Consider the following 18,564-nt stretch of genomic DNA (forward strand, 5'->3'; position numbering starts at 1 on the left):
AGAGTTTTTTATATATAGTATCATGTCTTCTGCAAATAGTGAGAGTTTTACTTCTTTACCGATTTGGATATCTTTCTTTCTTTCTTTCTTTCTTTCTTTCTTTCTTTCTTTCTTTCTTTCTTTTTTTTCTTTCTTTTTTTTTTAAGTTTTTATTCACATTCCAGTTAGTTAATATACAGTGTAATATTAGTTTCAGGTGTACAATATAGTGATTAAACACTTTCATAAAACACCCAGTGCTCATCACAAATGCACTCCTTAATCCCCAGCACCTATTTCACCCATCCCTCATCCACCTCCCCACTTTGTTCTCTATAGTTAAGAGTCTGTTTCTTGGGGCACCTGGCTGGCTTAGTTGGTAGAGCATGAGATTCTTGATCTTCAGGTCATGAGTTTGAGCACCACATTGGGTGTAGAGATTATAAATAAATAAACTTAAAAAAAAAGTCTGTTTCTTGGTTTGCCTCCTTCTCGAAGATTTTCTCTTTGCTTATTTGTTTCTTAAATTACACGTATAAGTGAAATCATATGGTATTTGTCTTTCTCTGATTTATTTTGCTTAGCATAATACTTTCTAGCTCCATCCATATCATTGTAAATGGTAGGATCTCATTCTTTTTTATGGCTGAGTAATATTTTGCCATGTGTGTATATGTATGTGTATGTATATACATGTATGAGGATGTATATATATATACATATATATACATATATATATATACCACCTCTTCTTTATCCATTCATCATCCAATGGATATTTGGACTGTTTCCATAATTTGGCTATTGTAGATAATAAACATCAGGGTACATGTATCTCTTTAAGTTAGTATTTTTATATTCTTTGGGAAAGTACCTAATAGTGCACTTACTGGATCATAGGGTAGGTCTATTTTTAACTTTTTGAGGAACTTCCATACTGTTTTTCAGAGTGGCTGTAGCAGTTTGTATTCCTACCAACAGTGTAGGAGGGTTCTCCTTTCTTCACATCCTTGCCAGCATCTGTTGTTTCTTGTATTGTTCATTTTAGCCATTCTGACAGGTGTGAGATGATATCTCATTATAATTTCTATTTGCATTTCCCTGATGATAAATGATATTGAGTATCTTTTCTTATGTCTGTTGGCCATTTTCCTGTCTTACTTGGAAAAATGTCTATTCGCATCTTCTGCCCATTTTTAAATTGAATTTTTCATTTTTTGGGTTTTGAGTTATATAAGTTCTTATATATTCTGATACCTTTTATCAGATATATTAGTTGCAAATATCTTCTCCCATTCTATAGATTGCCTTTTAGTTTTGTTGATTATTTCCTTTGCTGTGTAGAAGCGTTTTATTTTGATGAAATCCCAATAGTTTATTTTTGCTTTTGTTTCCCTTGCCTCAGGAGACATATCTAGAAAAATTTTGCTATGGCTAATGTCAGAGATTTCATGTGCTCTCTTCTAGGATTTTTATGGTTTCAAATATCACGTTTAGGTCTTTCATCCATTTTGAATTTATTTTTGTATATGGTATAAGAAATTGGTCAAGTTTTATTCTTTTGCTTGTTGTTATCCAGTTTTCCCAACACCATTTGTTGAAGAGACAGTCTTCATGTGGCCTTCTGTGACTAGCTTCTTTTGCTTACCATATTTTCTAAGTTCATCAATGTTGTACCATGTATCAGTACTTCATTCCTTTTATAAGGCTGAATAGTATTCCATTGTATATATATACTACATTTTGTTTACCCATTTATCTGTTGATTGACATTAGCATTTTTCTGACCTTTTGATATGAATAGTGCTGATATGCACGTTCATGTATCTGTTTTGAGTCCTTGTTTTTTTCCCTTTGGGTATATGCCTAGGAGTGAAATTGTGGTCATATAGTAATTCTATGTCTAATTCATTGAAGAACTGCTAAAAAGTGTCACCATTTTACATTCCCATCAATAATGGTGTGAGAGTTCCAATTTTTCCATATCCTCATCAACATTTGTTATTTTCTGTTTTATAAAAATAATTATAGCTACTCTACAAGTGATTTAAAACTTTATTATAAAAAAAAGAAAAGAAACTTTATTATAAATTCTTATCCCTCCTTGGGCCTGTTTGTAACTCTTCATTGTATATTTTCTGGGACAGTTTTGAGTCATTGCTGCACTGAGGGCACTTGTTCTCTAGGCAGGAATGGGGGGGCTCTCTGTGATTTCTGGTTAATGCTAACAGAGCCCTCTGACCATCTGCACTATGTTGTTTGGGTGTGCCAGACTTGGGAGTGTTACTGTTGATTGCTGTGGACAGTTTTTATCTTTGCATGGAAAATTTACAGGTTTATGGCTAGAGTGAAGACTATTCCTGGAGATATTTTTAACACATCCAAATAACTCTATGATGTCAACAAATATAGGATACGTAATTATTAATACTGTTTTGATGTCAGAGGGTATAGTTGTAGTAACTGCTCTTCTGCTAAAAAGAAGCAACGTCTTCTGTTAGAAAATTGTTTTAGATTGCAGTATTTTGGCTAGTTTAAGAGTTTTACTGTTTATTTTATGGTAACATTTTCTTCTCTGAGAGACAAATTTACATAATAACATATATAAGGCATTGTATTAAACTCTAATGTTTAAGTACTTTGTTACATTGTTATGTACAGGCTTAAGATCCTAAGCTGAATTTTTGAATAAACATACAAAAGAGGGTTTTTTTTAGTTCAACTGGGGTAACCAAGGCTACAATATTTATGCCACCTTTTCAACTGTCACAGTCTGCTTTCATAATCCAGGGGAGGTCTTTGAATTAAGTACAAAGATCCAGAGATAAATATAGAAAGACAGAGGTCCATTCTATTACTTAACAGTCTCCCTCAGGATGTGAATTAGATGCTTAGATCATTCAGTTAAAAAAAAAAAAAACCAAAACCCAAATACAACTTATTGATTGGTTAGGATGTGGGTTAAGTATAAGACTGCTATTTACTTTATCCTGCGCTTCAAAGAAGCCCATTAAATAGAAACACAAATGTATGGAAACCACTTTAACACTACCTGATACTATACTATTTTAAAAGAAATTCTAGCTTTCTCAAAGAGAAACATTTATTACTATTATAAAGCATTTCAAAAGATATCACATAGTCTTCAAAGTGCTAATAGTCTATCTAACTGGGACCGAAACCATTAGTTGAATAAGAAAATTAATGAAAGAGTGGTAGAGAATAAAAGGCAAAGAAAACCTATATCTCATAGTTTTTAGTACATAAACATTGGATTTTAAGAAATGTTATTGTACAAAAAAAGAAAAAAAGGAACACTATTGTACCTGCATAGTAGGCTTTCAAAAAGTGTTTGTAGAACTAATTTGAATAAAGTAGGAAAGATAAAATGCTATAAATTGAACTGACCTAAAATATTTAACCTTAAGAAATAATCCAAAGAGAAATCTGTGTTTGTTGTTATCCTCAAAGGAGTTCATTTTTTCTCTTTACCTGTCATTCAGTGATGTTTATTTAGTACCTCCACATGCCAGGCACCAAGCTGAAGCAAGGAGGTGAGATGATGAACAGACAGGGAATGAGAGGAATGTAAACAGAGATGTGCAGTCATAGAAGTCCATACAAAGGTCAGGAGCATTCAGGAGGAACAAAGAAGAGGAAGACATTATCTGTCAATGGTGATGTAGTTGAGGAAATTAACAAAGTAAATGACTTGAGCTCAATTTTGAAGGTAAATACTGGTTATCAGGAAGACAATGTGCAAGGAAATTTTGAGTGGCAGAACAGCGTGGGCTAATCTAGAGTCAGAAACAACACAATGTTGCTCAGGAAATAGTTTGGCACTGGTGATTCTAAAAGTGTAAGGAATGAGAAGGAATAGTGAAACATGAGTCTGGAGAGATATTCAAGGCCTGGGTCATGGAGTCTTTATATTTTATGATAAGGAGCTTGCAATTTATTCAGCAGGCGCTGACTGGCCATTCATTTGCTTTAAACGGAGGATTGACAATTGAGATTTGGGTTTTGCTAAGATTTTATGTGGAGCAGCGTTTCTCCTAGGACCACACACAAAATCTTCTTTACACGCAAAATCTTCTTTACTCGTATGTGGAATTTAGAAACAAAACAGACGAACATAGGGAAAGGGAAGGAAAAATAAAATAAAAACAGGGAGGCAAACCATAAGAGACTCTTAACTATAGGAAACAAACTGATGGTTGCTGGAGGGGAAGTGGGTGACGGAATGGGGTAATTGGGTGATGGACGTCAAGGAGGGCATGTGATATAATGAGCACTGAGTGTTATATGCAACTGGTGAATCACTAAATTCTACCCCAAAACTAATAATACACTATATGTTAACTAAGTTGAATTTAAATTAAAAATTAAAAAAAATTAAAAATTTTTTAAATCTTCTGCAGCACTTGTTAAAAATTCAGAGCTCTGAATTGTGGTCCAGATCCATTGAATCAGACTTTTGGCATGAGAGTGTGGGGGAGGGGATCAGCATGTTCAACTGACTTCCAAAAAGATTCCCTTGCACCCTTCAGTTTCAAGTTCACTGCCCTCTAGGGTAGGATTGAGGGAGTGGGCAAGGCAGAGTGCAGGGAGATCATCTAAGGTGATATGATACTCCAGGTGAGAATGTTTGAGGTGGCTGAACTGGGGATAGAAGGATGACAAGAAAATGATGAACTTAAAGGTATTTTAGAGATAAAATCAAATGCAGTTGGTGATTAGACTTAGTGAAGAGGAAGATCCAAGTCAGGTTTTTGTCTTAACTGGGTCATGTACCAATAGTAATTATTGATGTTTAATAAATCATAATTTTTCCTTGAACTATATGATTTAAAAATTTCATGCATCTCTAAATTTGATTTATTTTCCCTTTTCAGGCCAATTCATTGTTTTATTGTTGTTGAGTTTTATAGTAGAAATAAATGGAAAAATTGTGAATTTGTTAAATATGTTAGAGTCACCTTATCAGGAAAATATTTATTCATTTAGTTGTATCTCCAAAGTACCTAGTTGCTCCTGTGAATAAAATGAACAAACAGCTTTATTTCTGATACTTCTGAGAGAATTTATACTTATAAAATGTAAAGTCTAATCTGTCTCACAACCAAAGCCATTAGAACCATGAACAATGAGCTGAAGACACAGTGCATTTAGTAGATTGATCTTGCAAGTCAGGCAAAAATCAACAAAACTGTCAAGTATGTACATTTGTCTTTGTCGCTGTCCCTTTTTAAAAGCTATTTTATTTATTTGAGAGAGAGAGAGAGAAATCACACAGAGGGAGAAGGAGAAGCAGACTCCCCGCTGAGCAGGAAGCCCAATGTAGGATTCAATCCCAGGATCTCAAGACCACAACCTGAGCTTAACCGACTGAGCGAGCCATCCAGGTGCCCCCATCCCTTTTTTTTATCTCTTCCTTTCTAGTCCTATCCTGAAGAAGAGATTCCTTACATATTACTTGTGCCTATTGTTACTCTTATTAACTAATGTGCTGACAGGTAAGAACCAAAGCTATAATTCTTTTAGGAGTTTGGCAGGGATTATAGTGTTCACCCATCCCTCTACCTCCCCATGTTTCCCTGTCACCTGTGGAATTAGGCTGGCCACTGAATTCTGGCCCACAGAATTTAAGTGGAAATGATATACTTCACTTGTAGACCTCCTTGATGTGCATGCTGTGAATCTAAAACATCCTTTACCGTCCATCTCTCATCCTTTACCATCCGTGCTCTCCTTATCTCATCCCTGGTTCCCTTAAAGGACTCTAGATATCTGCATTAGACTTTGCTTTTTTTTTTTTTTAAGGACTTTCTTTTTTTTTTTTTAATTTTTTTATTTATGATAGTCACAGAGAGAGAGAGAGAGAGAGAGGCAGAGACACAGGCAGAGGGAGAAGCAGGCTCCATGCACCAGGAGCCCGATGTGGGATTCAATCCCGGGTCTCCAGGATCGCGCCCTGGGCCAAAGGCAGGCGCCAAACCACTGCGCCACCCAGGGATCCCCTGCATTAGACTTTGCTTGAGCAAGAAATACTTTTATTATGTCAAGTCACTGAGATTCTAGTTTATTCTGAGGCATAGCATTGTCTATTCTGATCAATGCATAGATTATTTTTAATTTCATAGTTGACTATTAAGGGCATTTCAGTTACAGATGAATGAAACTAATGATGAAATGACAGTTACCAGGATGACTTCCTTGGGATAAAAGGGAATTCTTTTGCTACAACCTTAAATCACATCATGAAGACTGCTCTCCTTGAGCCCTAAGAATATTGTATTGACATTAGAATTTGTCTCTTACTACTTTGGTCCTGCTCACATCATGTGTCAGCTTTTTAAAATTAAAATGGGGGATTAATACTCATGTAATAGAATTATTATGGGGATTAAAAGACATGCCATATGTAAAATGTCTAGACCAGCGCCTAGCACGAAGCAGGTGCCAAAGCCATCCTGGGAGAGCATCATAGATGCAATCCCCATAATTAACTTTGTAAATTTCTGATGTGATTCACAGATGGGTGTTATTTACATTAGTGACATTTAGTAGTTTTTAAATTCTTATTTAAAAAATTGCACTCTCCAAATTCCAGTGTCAAGGGGGTTTGACTGCCCTGCCCAAGTTGATAAGTGCACAAGTAAATAACTATTGTTATTTCCTGTTGCTCTTCAAAAGGAGGCAAGGGCAACACTGCCATTGTGAGAATGATTATTCTCCAGGCTTGGGCCAAAAAGGCCGAATCTCTATGGCTTTGGCTATTAGCTGGACTATGGTGTGCAACTGATTGGATTGATGCCAAGCTGACTGATTTGTTCTAAAGGCTAGAAAAACTGGACTGAGCCGTGGGCATAATAACCATGTGTTCTAATCACGTTTATCCTCAACTTGTTTCTTTCCGTTAACAATAGCAGGAAGAGTGTTGGTGGGGGTGGTGTGATGGATTTCAAAAGACCTGTGATCAGAATGCCATAGTTCCCAGCTTTACTACTGTGTGACCATGAAAACTTACTTAACCTTCCCAACTTTATTTCCTCACCTTTGAAATGAGAGCTGGGAGTAAAGGATCTTTAGGAATCCTTTCTCTAATCTAGCCCGACCCAAACGTAATTGAAGTTCCACATGGCTCAGTCTCAGTGCAAGAATGAATTCAAAGTAGTATGGCACCCAAAAAGTAACTAGAGTTCTTAAAAAATATTTTTTTTTTACTTTCTCAATAAACTGCTAAAGTGGGGTATGCATTTTTCTGGGAGGGTATTTTTTTAATACCTTTATTGAGATAAAATTCATGTACCATACCACTCACCCGTTTTATTCATACCAGTCAGATTAGATTTTAGTATGTGGTATGCTTTCTTAATATAAAAAATCTCTCTACTTCACTGTAATCCTCATTCCCTTCCACATGTACATCAGGGCCTCTCCAAAACTCTGGATCTATAACTGACACCTCATGAGTTCCCAGCATCCATTCTACTTGATTCTCTGGTGTCTCCTCCTGCGTTCTCCTCTTAGAACCTCTCTTACAGTACTTGAATACAAAGGTCAACTGGGACTTGTTTGTTTTCTATTTTTATCTCCATCTGCTCATTATTTAGATTCTGAGCAACAAAGGAGAGTCCAAGAACAACCTGGACAGGTGAGAAATTTTTCGCTTTAGACATAAGAGGAGGACGTGGGGTTTGGACAGAAGACCGTGAAGGTTTATGCTGAAATAGTCCTCTCCCTATTGTACTACGGGCACACCATGGCTTGTTCCTCTCTGCCTCTAGTCAGCTCTGCCATAGTACATAAATGGAAGTACAGTGTTCTTCCGGAAGGACTAGAGTTTCAGGGCTTAAGGTGTTGAATTAATTTCTCATAGATTGACACAGATTCCATTTGTCTCGTTTGTGCTATAAAATTGTAAGGCTGTACTTGTATTGCTTTTCACCTGTACTTGAAGGAAATGAGGCTCTTGATAGCATCTCTTCTATGATGCGGGTGTGTCCATGCAGGACAGGCCTGCCCTTGCCTGCTGTGGCAGGTCTCTGCCTGATAAGGCCACACCAGGCTTCTCAGCATTTTGGGAAGTCATCTTCAGGCAGTGTAAAAATTTCAATGTGACCCAGTTTATTCAGTATCTTGTTTTACTGAATTTCATACTGATGAAAATCAATTAAAGAATAAATATTTATTAAGCACCTGCTGTGTTCAAAATATGCTGTAAGTATTCTGTGTAATGCATGGTCCCTAGCCTCATGCAGTTTTAAAATGGAGAAGTACATCTAAGCACATTGAACATTATCATATTAGGTCTGAAAAGAAGCTTATCTTTTAGGACAAATTTGAATTTTTTTAAAGGAAAAATATTTTTGTGATAGATTAATATTGCATTGTTTTTTGGAAACAAATCTTTTTTTTAAACTTCATTTATTTGGTGGGGGGGGGCTGCACACAAGCGAGGGGAATACAGAGGCAGAGGGAGAAGCAGACTCCCTGCTGAGCAGGGGTCCTGCCTTGGGGCTGATCTCAGGACCCTGGGATCATGACCTGAGCTGAAGAAAGAACCCCAATAATGCGTTGTTTATTGTAAATTTTTTTGTAGCATGCAGAAGTATAAAGGAGAAAATATAAAGGATGAGAAATTCTGCTTCCTAGAAATAACTACTGTTAGATTTTTGATGAACATTCTTCCAGCCATCTTGCTATGCATACACACACACACATATATTATACATACATAATTTTACATAAATGGATTTATAATATACTTACTATTTGTAACCTGCTTTTCTTCTCAGAAATATGTCAGGAACTGTTTTCTTTATCAGTAAATGAACATCATTGTTCTTAATTATAGCAGAGCGTTCAATTGTATTACCATAATTTAATCCCCTATTGATGGAAATTTAAATTATTTCCAGTTTTTAAAATGTTACAGACAATTATTACATATGTGTCCAATTATGCCCTTAGCATAAATTCTCTGGAAGTAGAATTGCTTGATCAGAAAATATGAGCATTTAAACTTTTGATACATAATACCACGCTTCCCTGAAAAACAAAGCCCCTTGTTTGAGATGCCATCTTCACCTTTGTCCACTCTGGAGGGCCCTCAGATGGAACAAATTTTTGGCCTCTTGTGTGTCTTTGTTAAGGACATTCTCTAGCTGTGCAGCCCTTCTACAGTTGGGGGCAAGAAGCTTCTGAAGCGTTGGGAATTAATGTGACCTCTAACTAATAAATGACATGAAATGATGAATCATGCCCCAGGTTTTTTGCCCCTTGTTGTGACTATTCTGAAGGTGTTTGGAGGAATTCAGTCCATTGCCTATCCAGTACCCTGCTCATTAACCCATTTATTTGCTTTCTTCACTTACTGCCTCACTTCTCCACTTCTTGCTTGGCTTCCTGGGACTTGTACTTAAATCTTAGCCTCAGAGTCTGTTTCAGAGGGAACCCAAAATAAGACATTCTTCGTATTACAGCTGAAAAGTATGGTAAGCAGAATATGCCCCCACCAAAGTTGTCAGTGTCTTACTCTCTGGAAGCTGTGAAATGTTATCTTATATAGCAAAATGAACCTTGTAGATTTAACCACATATTTAGAACCTTGAGATAGGAAATTATCCTGGATTATCTAAATGGCCCCATTGCAATGCAATGGTCCTTCAAAGTGAAGGAGGGAGGGAGAAGAGAGTGAGAAGGAAATGTGAATAATAGATGCAGTGGTACTTGCTTTGAAGATAGGGAAAGAGGGCCCTGAGCCAAGAATTATGGGCAGCTTTAGAAGCTGGGAAAGGTAAGGAAGTGGATTCTCCCCTAGAGCCTCAGGAAAGGAACCTGCCCTGCTGACACCTTGATTTTAGCCCAGTAAAACTTGTGTTGGACCTCTAACCTATAGAACTGTAAAATAATAAATTTGTGCAAAGTTTGTAGTAATATGATATAGTCGCAACAGAAAACTAATATAAGAAATTAATACAAGGCAACTTATGCCAGAAACATCATATGGTACTTATTATTCCAAAAGAGGGGTATGAACAATGAGGCTCAGAGAAGGAAGGAATCATGAAATGTGTTCCTTCCTCTTGAATGCTGTCATTGTTGCTTGTGGGTGAGTTTAGAGTAGATGACTCAATGATCACTAAATATATACTTGTGGCCAGAAACTCTCCCAACAAGCTGAGGGTTTGTGTGTATTTTAATTTACTTGAAAATTCTGTCAGGCTTTTAAAAAATGTAGTATGTATTAAAATTACTTGGGAAAATAAAATGTCAAAAAAAAGATCATCTGGGGAATTAGTTAAAAATGCAGCTTCTTGGATCTCATTCGCCAGAGGTTTTGAGTCAAAGGTCTGGAATAAGGCCCAGGAATTTGCATTTAAAACTAGGTTATTCTGGTGCACCTGAGTGGCTCAGTTGGTTAAGTAGTTAAGCATCTGACTTTTGATTTCAGCTCAGGTCACAATCTCAGGGTTGTGACAATAAGCCCTGCCTTGGGCTCCACATTGAGAGCCTGCTTAGGATTCTTTCTTTTCTTCTACTTCTGCCTCCCTGCTGCCCTTGTACTATTTCTCTCTCTCAAAACAAACAAACAAACAACAACCAAACAAACAAACAACAAAAACCAAGGGACACCTGGGTGACTGAGTCAATTAAATGTCTAACTTTTAGTTTTAGCTCAGGTCATGATCTCAGAGTCATGAGATCAAGCCCTGCATTAGGCTCTGTGCTCAGTGTGGAGTTTGCTTGAGATTCTTTCTCCCCCTCTGCCCCTCCTCTACCTTGCACTCTCTCTTTCTAAAATAAACAAATACAATCTTTACAAATAACCACCCCCTCCCCCACACAAAACAGGTTATTCTGACACATGTTGCTTTAGGGATTCTCTTACTAAAAACCTCTGCTCCTTGATGGCTAGGGATGGGGTTGCCATAGCACCTACTTTGTCAAGCAGGTTGTATAGATAAGATCAGAAAAGAAGGAAATCACTAGAAATTACTATTGTATCATGTGCAGAAATCCTATTTTAGTTTCTATTTGAGGGAATCAGTCGCAATAGTAATTAGAGTGAACTAAAGCTTGATTTTAATAGATGGAGGTGAATTATGTCACTAGAGACAGAGTATCTGGACCCTTGGACCCCTGAAGATCCTTTGATCTTAATGGTTGCAGTAACATTTCCTCATTTAGCTAATGGGCATATCATTTCCAGATGACCTTGGAGAGCCAGGGCACTTCAGCTCTTATTCACTGGAAGAAGCACACTCAAACATTTGGATCATGCTAAGGATTGCAGATGTGCTGTGCTGAAGGGTGTCTTGGATCTTGTCCAATGAGGGCTGTTGGAGGTCACCAGAAAAGAATGCTTACATTTGCCTCATGCCTGTTTGAAGGAGGGTCTATGCTTGTCTAGCTCCGTGCAGCTCTCTGAAATGTCAGAAGATAAGAAATGCCTCTCAGCACGAAGGCTTCCAGACACATATGTGACAAGAAATTTGGCATGAGCTTTACAAGTGTCAGATGTCTAGGATAAAGCAATATGGGTATAGTATTTCTAGTGCTATTTTGGTGCCTTGTGCATGAGCCTGCAGCATTAGAAAAACTGCTTTTCAGCTTTGGGTGATAGCCTTACTGGCGCTCAGTGTGCATGTCTGAAAGTACAGTTGGGTCACAAAGTAGTGACGGGCCTCAGCAAGTCACCTACAATCATGGTACCAAGATTGGAGGGAATGCTCTTAAGGGACCCAGGCATTCTATAGCCTATTATAACTGGTAACAGCCATAGAACCTCTCATCAGATGGTGCTGTATAAGCATTAATCAACTCTTGCAACACTCATGTGAAGTTGGTAAACACTCTTGTCCTTGTTTTTCATATAGGGAACTAAAGCATGGAGAGGTCCAACAGACAAGGTCATAGACTTAGCTGATTTGCTTTTCTTATTGTTTAATGATATCAGGTGAATGATTTCAGAATGAATTTCCCTTTATATAATTCAGGGAATATGTCTCCTGGCGAGAGAGCATTTTTGGCAGTTGTGACTTGCTGAAAGACTTGAAGTTCCCAGTCTGGCTGTTCATTGGTTAGGAGCAAATGCCTGGGGCACTTGGCTTAACAACTGTCATAAATGGTGAGAAAAAATGTGTAAGAAAAAACAAAATATGGTAATGTAGTGAGGTTGTTACGGCAATAATATCCAAATAGGAATATTGTATATAAAGTCTGAATATTACTCCCTTCTCACCCAAGATATTTGACGCTGACTGGATCCTCTTTTAATTTTATTTCTATTTATTTATTTTTTGGAAGACCATTGGTAAACTGTGGACACCATAGTTTCAGAAGGTCAATAAGAACTTAAAGTGTTTCCACTTTTTTTCCTTTCAACTTTTTACTTGAAAATAAGTTTAGACTTACAGAAGAGTTGTAAAATTAGTACAATGAGTTCTTATATATCCTTTACCCAGCTTCTCCTAATGTTAACATTTTATACAACCATGGTACAATTATCAAAACTAAGAAATTAATATCATTACAAAGTGGGAGTGGGAACTTTTGAAGAGGAGACAGGATGGGCCTATGGACATCCACAAATCCTTCAACACAATTCATTTTTATTTGTTTGATATGTTGGAATTCCACATGAGACTTTAAACAAATGGTTTTATTGCAAAAAACTTTTAAAACCATAATCTAGAAATAGGAGTAGTTAGACTGACCTCTAAGGGTATAATTGTGTTTGGTAGATATTTGTTGATATAACTCAATGGTACATATACTTTTTGTTGTTTCTTTGTCTCTTCTGGTTTGTCCTGAAAAATAATTCCTGGTCCATAGTCTATGCTTAATTAATACTTGTTCTTTAGATCAAATTGGTATATTTATTCTTTATTTGTTTCTTCACATGGCTTGCTCCTAATTCAAATATCTGCTCAGGCCTTTCCTGATCATCCTAACTAAAATAACACTCCCTTCCTCTTTCTTTCTACCCTGTGCTATTTTTAGGGTGCTTTTCACTACCTAAAAGATGATTTGTCTCTTAATATGTTTGTTAGAAGTATATGGTCTGTGTCCTACTAAGAGTAAGCTCCCGAATGATGACTTTATCTTGTTTTTATTGGACCCTTATGCCTAGAATGATATCTGGTACCCAGGACTTTACAGGAACACTTACTAACAGAGTGAATGAATGAACACAGACGTTATCACCTATACTTTAAAGATAGAATTAGTTAACTTCAGGAAGGTTCACTTAATCATTTTTTTAAATTTATGATTTGTATATATAAAAACAGTTTGACTATTTTTTTCCAAAGATTTTTATCTATTTGAGAGAGAGAGAGTGGAGAGGGGAGGGAAGAAAGGGCAGAGGGGGAGGGAGAAAGAGTCTTTTTTTTTTTAATTTATTTATTTATGATAGTCACAGAGAGAGAGAGAGAGAGAGGCAGAGACACAGGCAGAGGGAGAAGCAGGCTCCATGCACTGGGAGCCCGATGTGGGATTCGATCCCGGGTCTCCAGGACCGCGCCCTGGGCCAAAGGCAGGCGCCAAACCACTGCGCCACCCAGGGATCCCATGGGAGAAAGAGTCTTAAGCAGACTCTTGCTGAGCACAGAGCCTGATGTGGGACTTGATCTCACGACCATGACCCTGAGATGATAACCTGAGGCAAACCAAGAGTTAGATGCCCAGTGGACTGCACTACCCAGGCACCCCTGGTTTGACTTTTTTAAAATCAGGTCATCATATTTATAAACTTCCTTATGGGCTTTCACTGATGTTGGAAAATTATTCCTTATTTTAATTTCAAATAGTGATACTGTAGCTGGTAATGTTGTAGGCATATTTTTGAAAGAACAAGGTTAAATTATATGAAATTCCTTGAGCTCTAAGAAAGATAATAACTACATCAGGATCATTGTATTGTCATTATTAATTAGTGTTATGCAAAAGTGAAAGAATCACACAGCCTATCAGTGTCATGGGAATCATACTACTCACTAGTTTAATAGGAACTCAAATCCCAGTAAATGAATTAAAACCATTCAAAATATTATGCATGTGGACATCCCACAGTAAGACAGCTGGGCCATTTCTTAAGGCCAGCATCATTTTTACACAAAGAAGGGTTAAAATATTCTTGTAATCTGTCTTTGATGTTGGAAAACAGTAATGAGTCAAGAATGTGGGCAGCCTCTAGAAGGCAAGAAAATGGATTCTCCACTAAATCATCCAGAAAGGAGTGCAGGTTTTGCCTAGTGAGACCCATCTTTGACTTTTAGGCTTCAGACCTGTAAGATAATAGGTTTATGTTATTTTAAGCCACCAAGTTTGTTATAGTTTGTTACATTAATGATAGAAAACTAATATACCAACTTTCATTTAACCCCTCCACAATCTGATCCCACTCACCCCACCCAACTTTATCTTCCTTTCCTATTCAACTTCTGTTTTTCTGCTCCAGTGAGATCAGTTTCCTCTCTCCACATACATTATGCTCATTAATACTCCCTAGCTGTTTGCCCTTATGGAGGTTTCTATGAAAGGGAAATAATTTCTCCCTCTTGCTGAATGAATTTGTGTGGATATGGTTTCTTTGTCCCATAAATTGCAAGATAAAACTTGATTATCTGACTCTTCTGATGCCCAGATATTAAAAGATTTCACTGGAATGAATTAAATTTCTGCCATGTGCCAGCACTGATGTCATGAAAATGAGAAAGATTGGGGGGAACCTGGGTGGCTCATCTGGTTAAGGTCTGCGTTCAGCTCAGGTCATAATCCTAGGGACCTGGGATTGAGCCCTGCATCAGGGTCCCTGCTCAGCAGGGAGCCTGCTTTTCCCTCTCCCTCTGCTACTTCCCCTACTTGTGCTTTCTCTCTCTCAAATAAATAAATAAAATCTTTAAAAAAGAGAAAATGAGGAAGATTAAAAGATGTCCACTGACTGATAAAGAAGTTGTGGCATATATAAGCAATGTAGTATTACTTGGCCATGAAAAAGAACAAAATATTGGGGCACCTGGGTAGCTCAGTTGTTTAAGCATCTAACTCTGTTTTCCTCTCAGGTCATGATGTCAGGGATATGGGATGGAGCTCTTTGTGGGGCCCTGTACTGGGTGTAGATCCTGCTTAAGATTCTTTCTCTCCTTCTCTCTGCCCCTCCCTCACTGCTCATGTGCTTGTGTGCTCTCTTTCTCTCATGTGATTTCACTCATATGTGGAATTTAAGAAACAAAACAGGTGAATATAGGAAAGGGGAAAAAAAGAGAGAGGGGGGAAGCAAATCATAAGAGACTTTTAACTATAGAGAACAAACTGAGGGTTGATGGAAGGAGGTGGGTGGGGGAGGGGTTAAATGGGTGATGGGGATTAAGGAGGACACTTATTGTGATGAGCACTGGGTATTGTATGTAAGTGAGGAATCACTAAATTCTATACCTGAAGCCAATTTTACCGTATATGTTAACTAACTAGAATTTAAATAGAAACTTGAAATAAAAAAATCCACTTTTGCAGACACACACATTCACAGGTTGACAAGATATACACAGAACCAGTTACAAAGCAATATGCCATACACTCCAACTGAAATATGTTTAGAGTACTGAAAAGAATGCAGGGAAAGGAATGACTGACTGCTTAATGGGGGCAGGCATAAGGATCGCAGGTGGGGTTTAGGCAAGACTTCTCAGATAAGGGGATATATGGGCTGATTCATGAACGATGAAGCACCAAAAATATCCAAGGACTCTGCTTCATTTATAGCATAGGCATATTCTATAAGTCTCAGAAAAGTTTTAAGATTTTTTGCTTTGCCTTTGAAAATAATAGTTGGCAAGATCTAACTACAGTACAGAATAAAGATGGTAACAGGACCCACAGAGACAGATCTGGAACCCTGGCAGTGTTTTCAGAGGGCACCAATATAGCCTAGCCAATGCAGCAGTCCCTGAATCACTGTGTATGCAGGCATATCAAGATTAACATGAACAAATAAAGTGATTCCAGAAACATTAACATACTGATTGCATTTAAGTGCATTGCTTGTTCAACAATTCTTTAATACACTAAAAAATATTTAAAGTAATGGGGGACCAAAAACATTTCTTATTCATGATATTACAAAAATATATTCCTCATGTCTTCAACTAATAGTTCTGTATTTATGATTCTCAAATAAGTCTATCTCTGGTTGCTAATTTTCACTTTTACTCGAATTCTGGATTGAAAACCTCTTACAGGACTTTTCAAGTTAGAAATTCTGTCATCATGTCAGCGTTTACATGTCCAAAACCAGATTGGTGCTATCCAAGAACCCCAGTAATCTCTCTCCAGATCTCAATTTCTGTTATCAGTGTTATAGTCCTCAAGATTCTCTGAATTAAGAACGAATTATAGCAGAAAAAATTCTGGAATAGTAGTCAGGATTTGGGGGTTTAGTTTAGATTTTGCTGCTTACACTTAAATAATTTTGATTGATTCACATAACCTTAGGGATCTGTTTCCTCATGTGCAAAATGAAGGGCTTGGGCTGGTAGCTAGATGATTCATTCATTTAGTTGACAAACATGTTTTCAGCATGCACTGATGTGTCAGTCAGTCATTAATAGAGCCTAGTGTGGGGATATGAGGTTGGCTGAGCTAGGCACAAATCCTTACATCACAGACCTTTTCTCTAAATGTCTCCTGTATCAGTCTTTCACTAAGCCCTATTGATTTTGTTCTCACAGTATACCTTCTTTCTTTGTGTCTCCTGCTGCTATCACTTTAGTCAGAGAGAGTGCTCATTGCCTCATGCTGAGGTGCCTGCTGGGGCCTCCTCCCTGTCTTTTTCATCTCTCTGCACTAAGCCATGCTATGTGGTGCACTCTTAGCAGGTAACACTCCTCCTCAAGAATCTAATGCTTCTAATTGTCTCTTATAAATGATGCCCAATTTTTAAGACTGTGGTCAAGGGTCTTCTGCAGTCAGTCCTCACCTCAGGTCTAATTTTATCTCTCTTTCCAACATGAAACCCATCTTTTGCAAGACAGCCGTGAAGCAAATGTTGCCTGTCCTGTCCCACCTCCTGCAGCACCAAGACAGCGAGGTTCTCTCGGATACCTGCTGGGCTCTGTCCTACCTCACCGATAGCTGCAATGAGCGCATCGGCCAAGTGGTCAACACAGGGGTCCTGCCCAGGCTGGTCCAGCTTATGAGCAGCTCAGAGCTCAATGTCTTGACCCCTTCTCTCCGCACAATCGGGAACATCGTCACAGGAACGGATTACCAGACCCAGATGGCCATTGACGCAGGCATGCTGAACGTGCTGCCCCAACTCCTGATGCACCCCAAGTCCTCCATCCAGAAGGAGGCAGCTTGGGCCTTGAGCAATGTGACTGCAGGGCCCTGCCAACACATCCAGCGGCTGATCGCTTGCGGCATGCTGCTTCCCTTGGTGGCTCTGCTAAAAAATGGAGAATTTAAAGTCCAGAAAGAGGCTGTTTGGACCGTGGCTAACTTCACAACTGGAGGCACCATAGACCAGTTGATCCACCTTGTCCACTCTGGAGTCCAGGAGCCACTGGTGAATCTGCTTACCATCCAAGACACCAAAATTGTTATCATCATCCTTGACATTATCTCTTTTATCCTACAGGCAGCAGAGAAGCTTTCAGAGAAGGAAAATCTGTATCTTCTGATAGAAGAAATTGGTGGCATTGATAAAATTGAGGCTTTGCAACTTCATGAGAATCCTCAGGTTGCCCTGACTGCTTTGAACATTATCAAGAACCATTTTTGTGAGGGAGAAGAAAGTGGTGCAATATTACCAGCCCTGGACCAAGATAATGAATTCTTAAACCGCTTAACAAAAAAACACCAAGGCCCCATGACTTCTAAACAAAGGACCAAACCCTAATGGGTAACTTCTTTGAGAACCTTCTATGAATTGGCTTGGCACAGGTGTAAAGCTTTTTAAACTAAATGTTAATAAAATTTTCAACACACACATATACACACAAAATTCTTCCCCACACATGGCTCACATCTACATTTCCATGTTTGCTAGTCTTCCTCTTGAAACATTCCCCCACCTCACCCCCTGACTGACTTGATCCCACAAGGCTCAGTAAAAGCCACATATTCTCCAGGAAAGCTTCTCCAGAATACATAGACCACCATCCCCACTGCCTCATATATCTTCCAAGGCCCCTGATGTGTATTTTGCATATTTTGGACATTTGGCTATAACATTATAGCATCCCATTTATTAAATGTGTAGGTCTTATAACTTCAATACGTCTGAGAGCACTTTAAGTATAGGTACTGTGTCAGATACCTAGCCCAAGTCTAGGAGCATGAAACTCAAGTTTAAGATTGTGAACACCTAAGTGTAGCTGCCTGAGTTCTTAACGTGATTTCATCTTTTCCTAGCTATGTAACAATAGGCAATTTACTTATCTTCTCTGAGCTTTTGTTTTCTTATTTGCAAACTTGGAACAACAATATTACCTGCCTCAGTTACTCACTAGTTAATATGAGTAAATATCTAAATAGATCTTGGTACATAGTGTTCAAAAAGTGTTAGCTAATATT

The 18,564-nt window shown here is 38.0% G+C and overlaps 1 protein-coding gene across 1 annotated transcript in view; it reads left to right on the forward strand.

Annotated features, from left to right (window-relative positions):
- The window catches only part of LOC129504333 (importin subunit alpha-8-like), a 98,467-nt gene extending 80,120 nt beyond the window's left edge, over positions 1–18,347 (forward strand). Inside the window, exon 4 of the mRNA XM_055316977.1 lies at positions 17,022–18,347. Coding sequence (XP_055172952.1) covers positions 17,022–17,887 — 866 coding nt within the window. The 3' untranslated portion in view covers positions 17,888–18,347. The remainder of the gene's footprint in view (positions 1–17,021) is intronic.
- The last annotated feature ends 217 nt before the right edge of the window (positions 18,348–18,564 follow it).

The sequence above is a fragment of the Nyctereutes procyonoides genome, unplaced genomic scaffold, assembly GCF_905146905.1.
Source record: "Nyctereutes procyonoides isolate TBG_1078 unplaced genomic scaffold, NYPRO_anot_genome, whole genome shotgun sequence".
Lineage (NCBI taxonomy): Eukaryota > Metazoa > Chordata > Mammalia > Carnivora > Canidae > Nyctereutes > Nyctereutes procyonoides.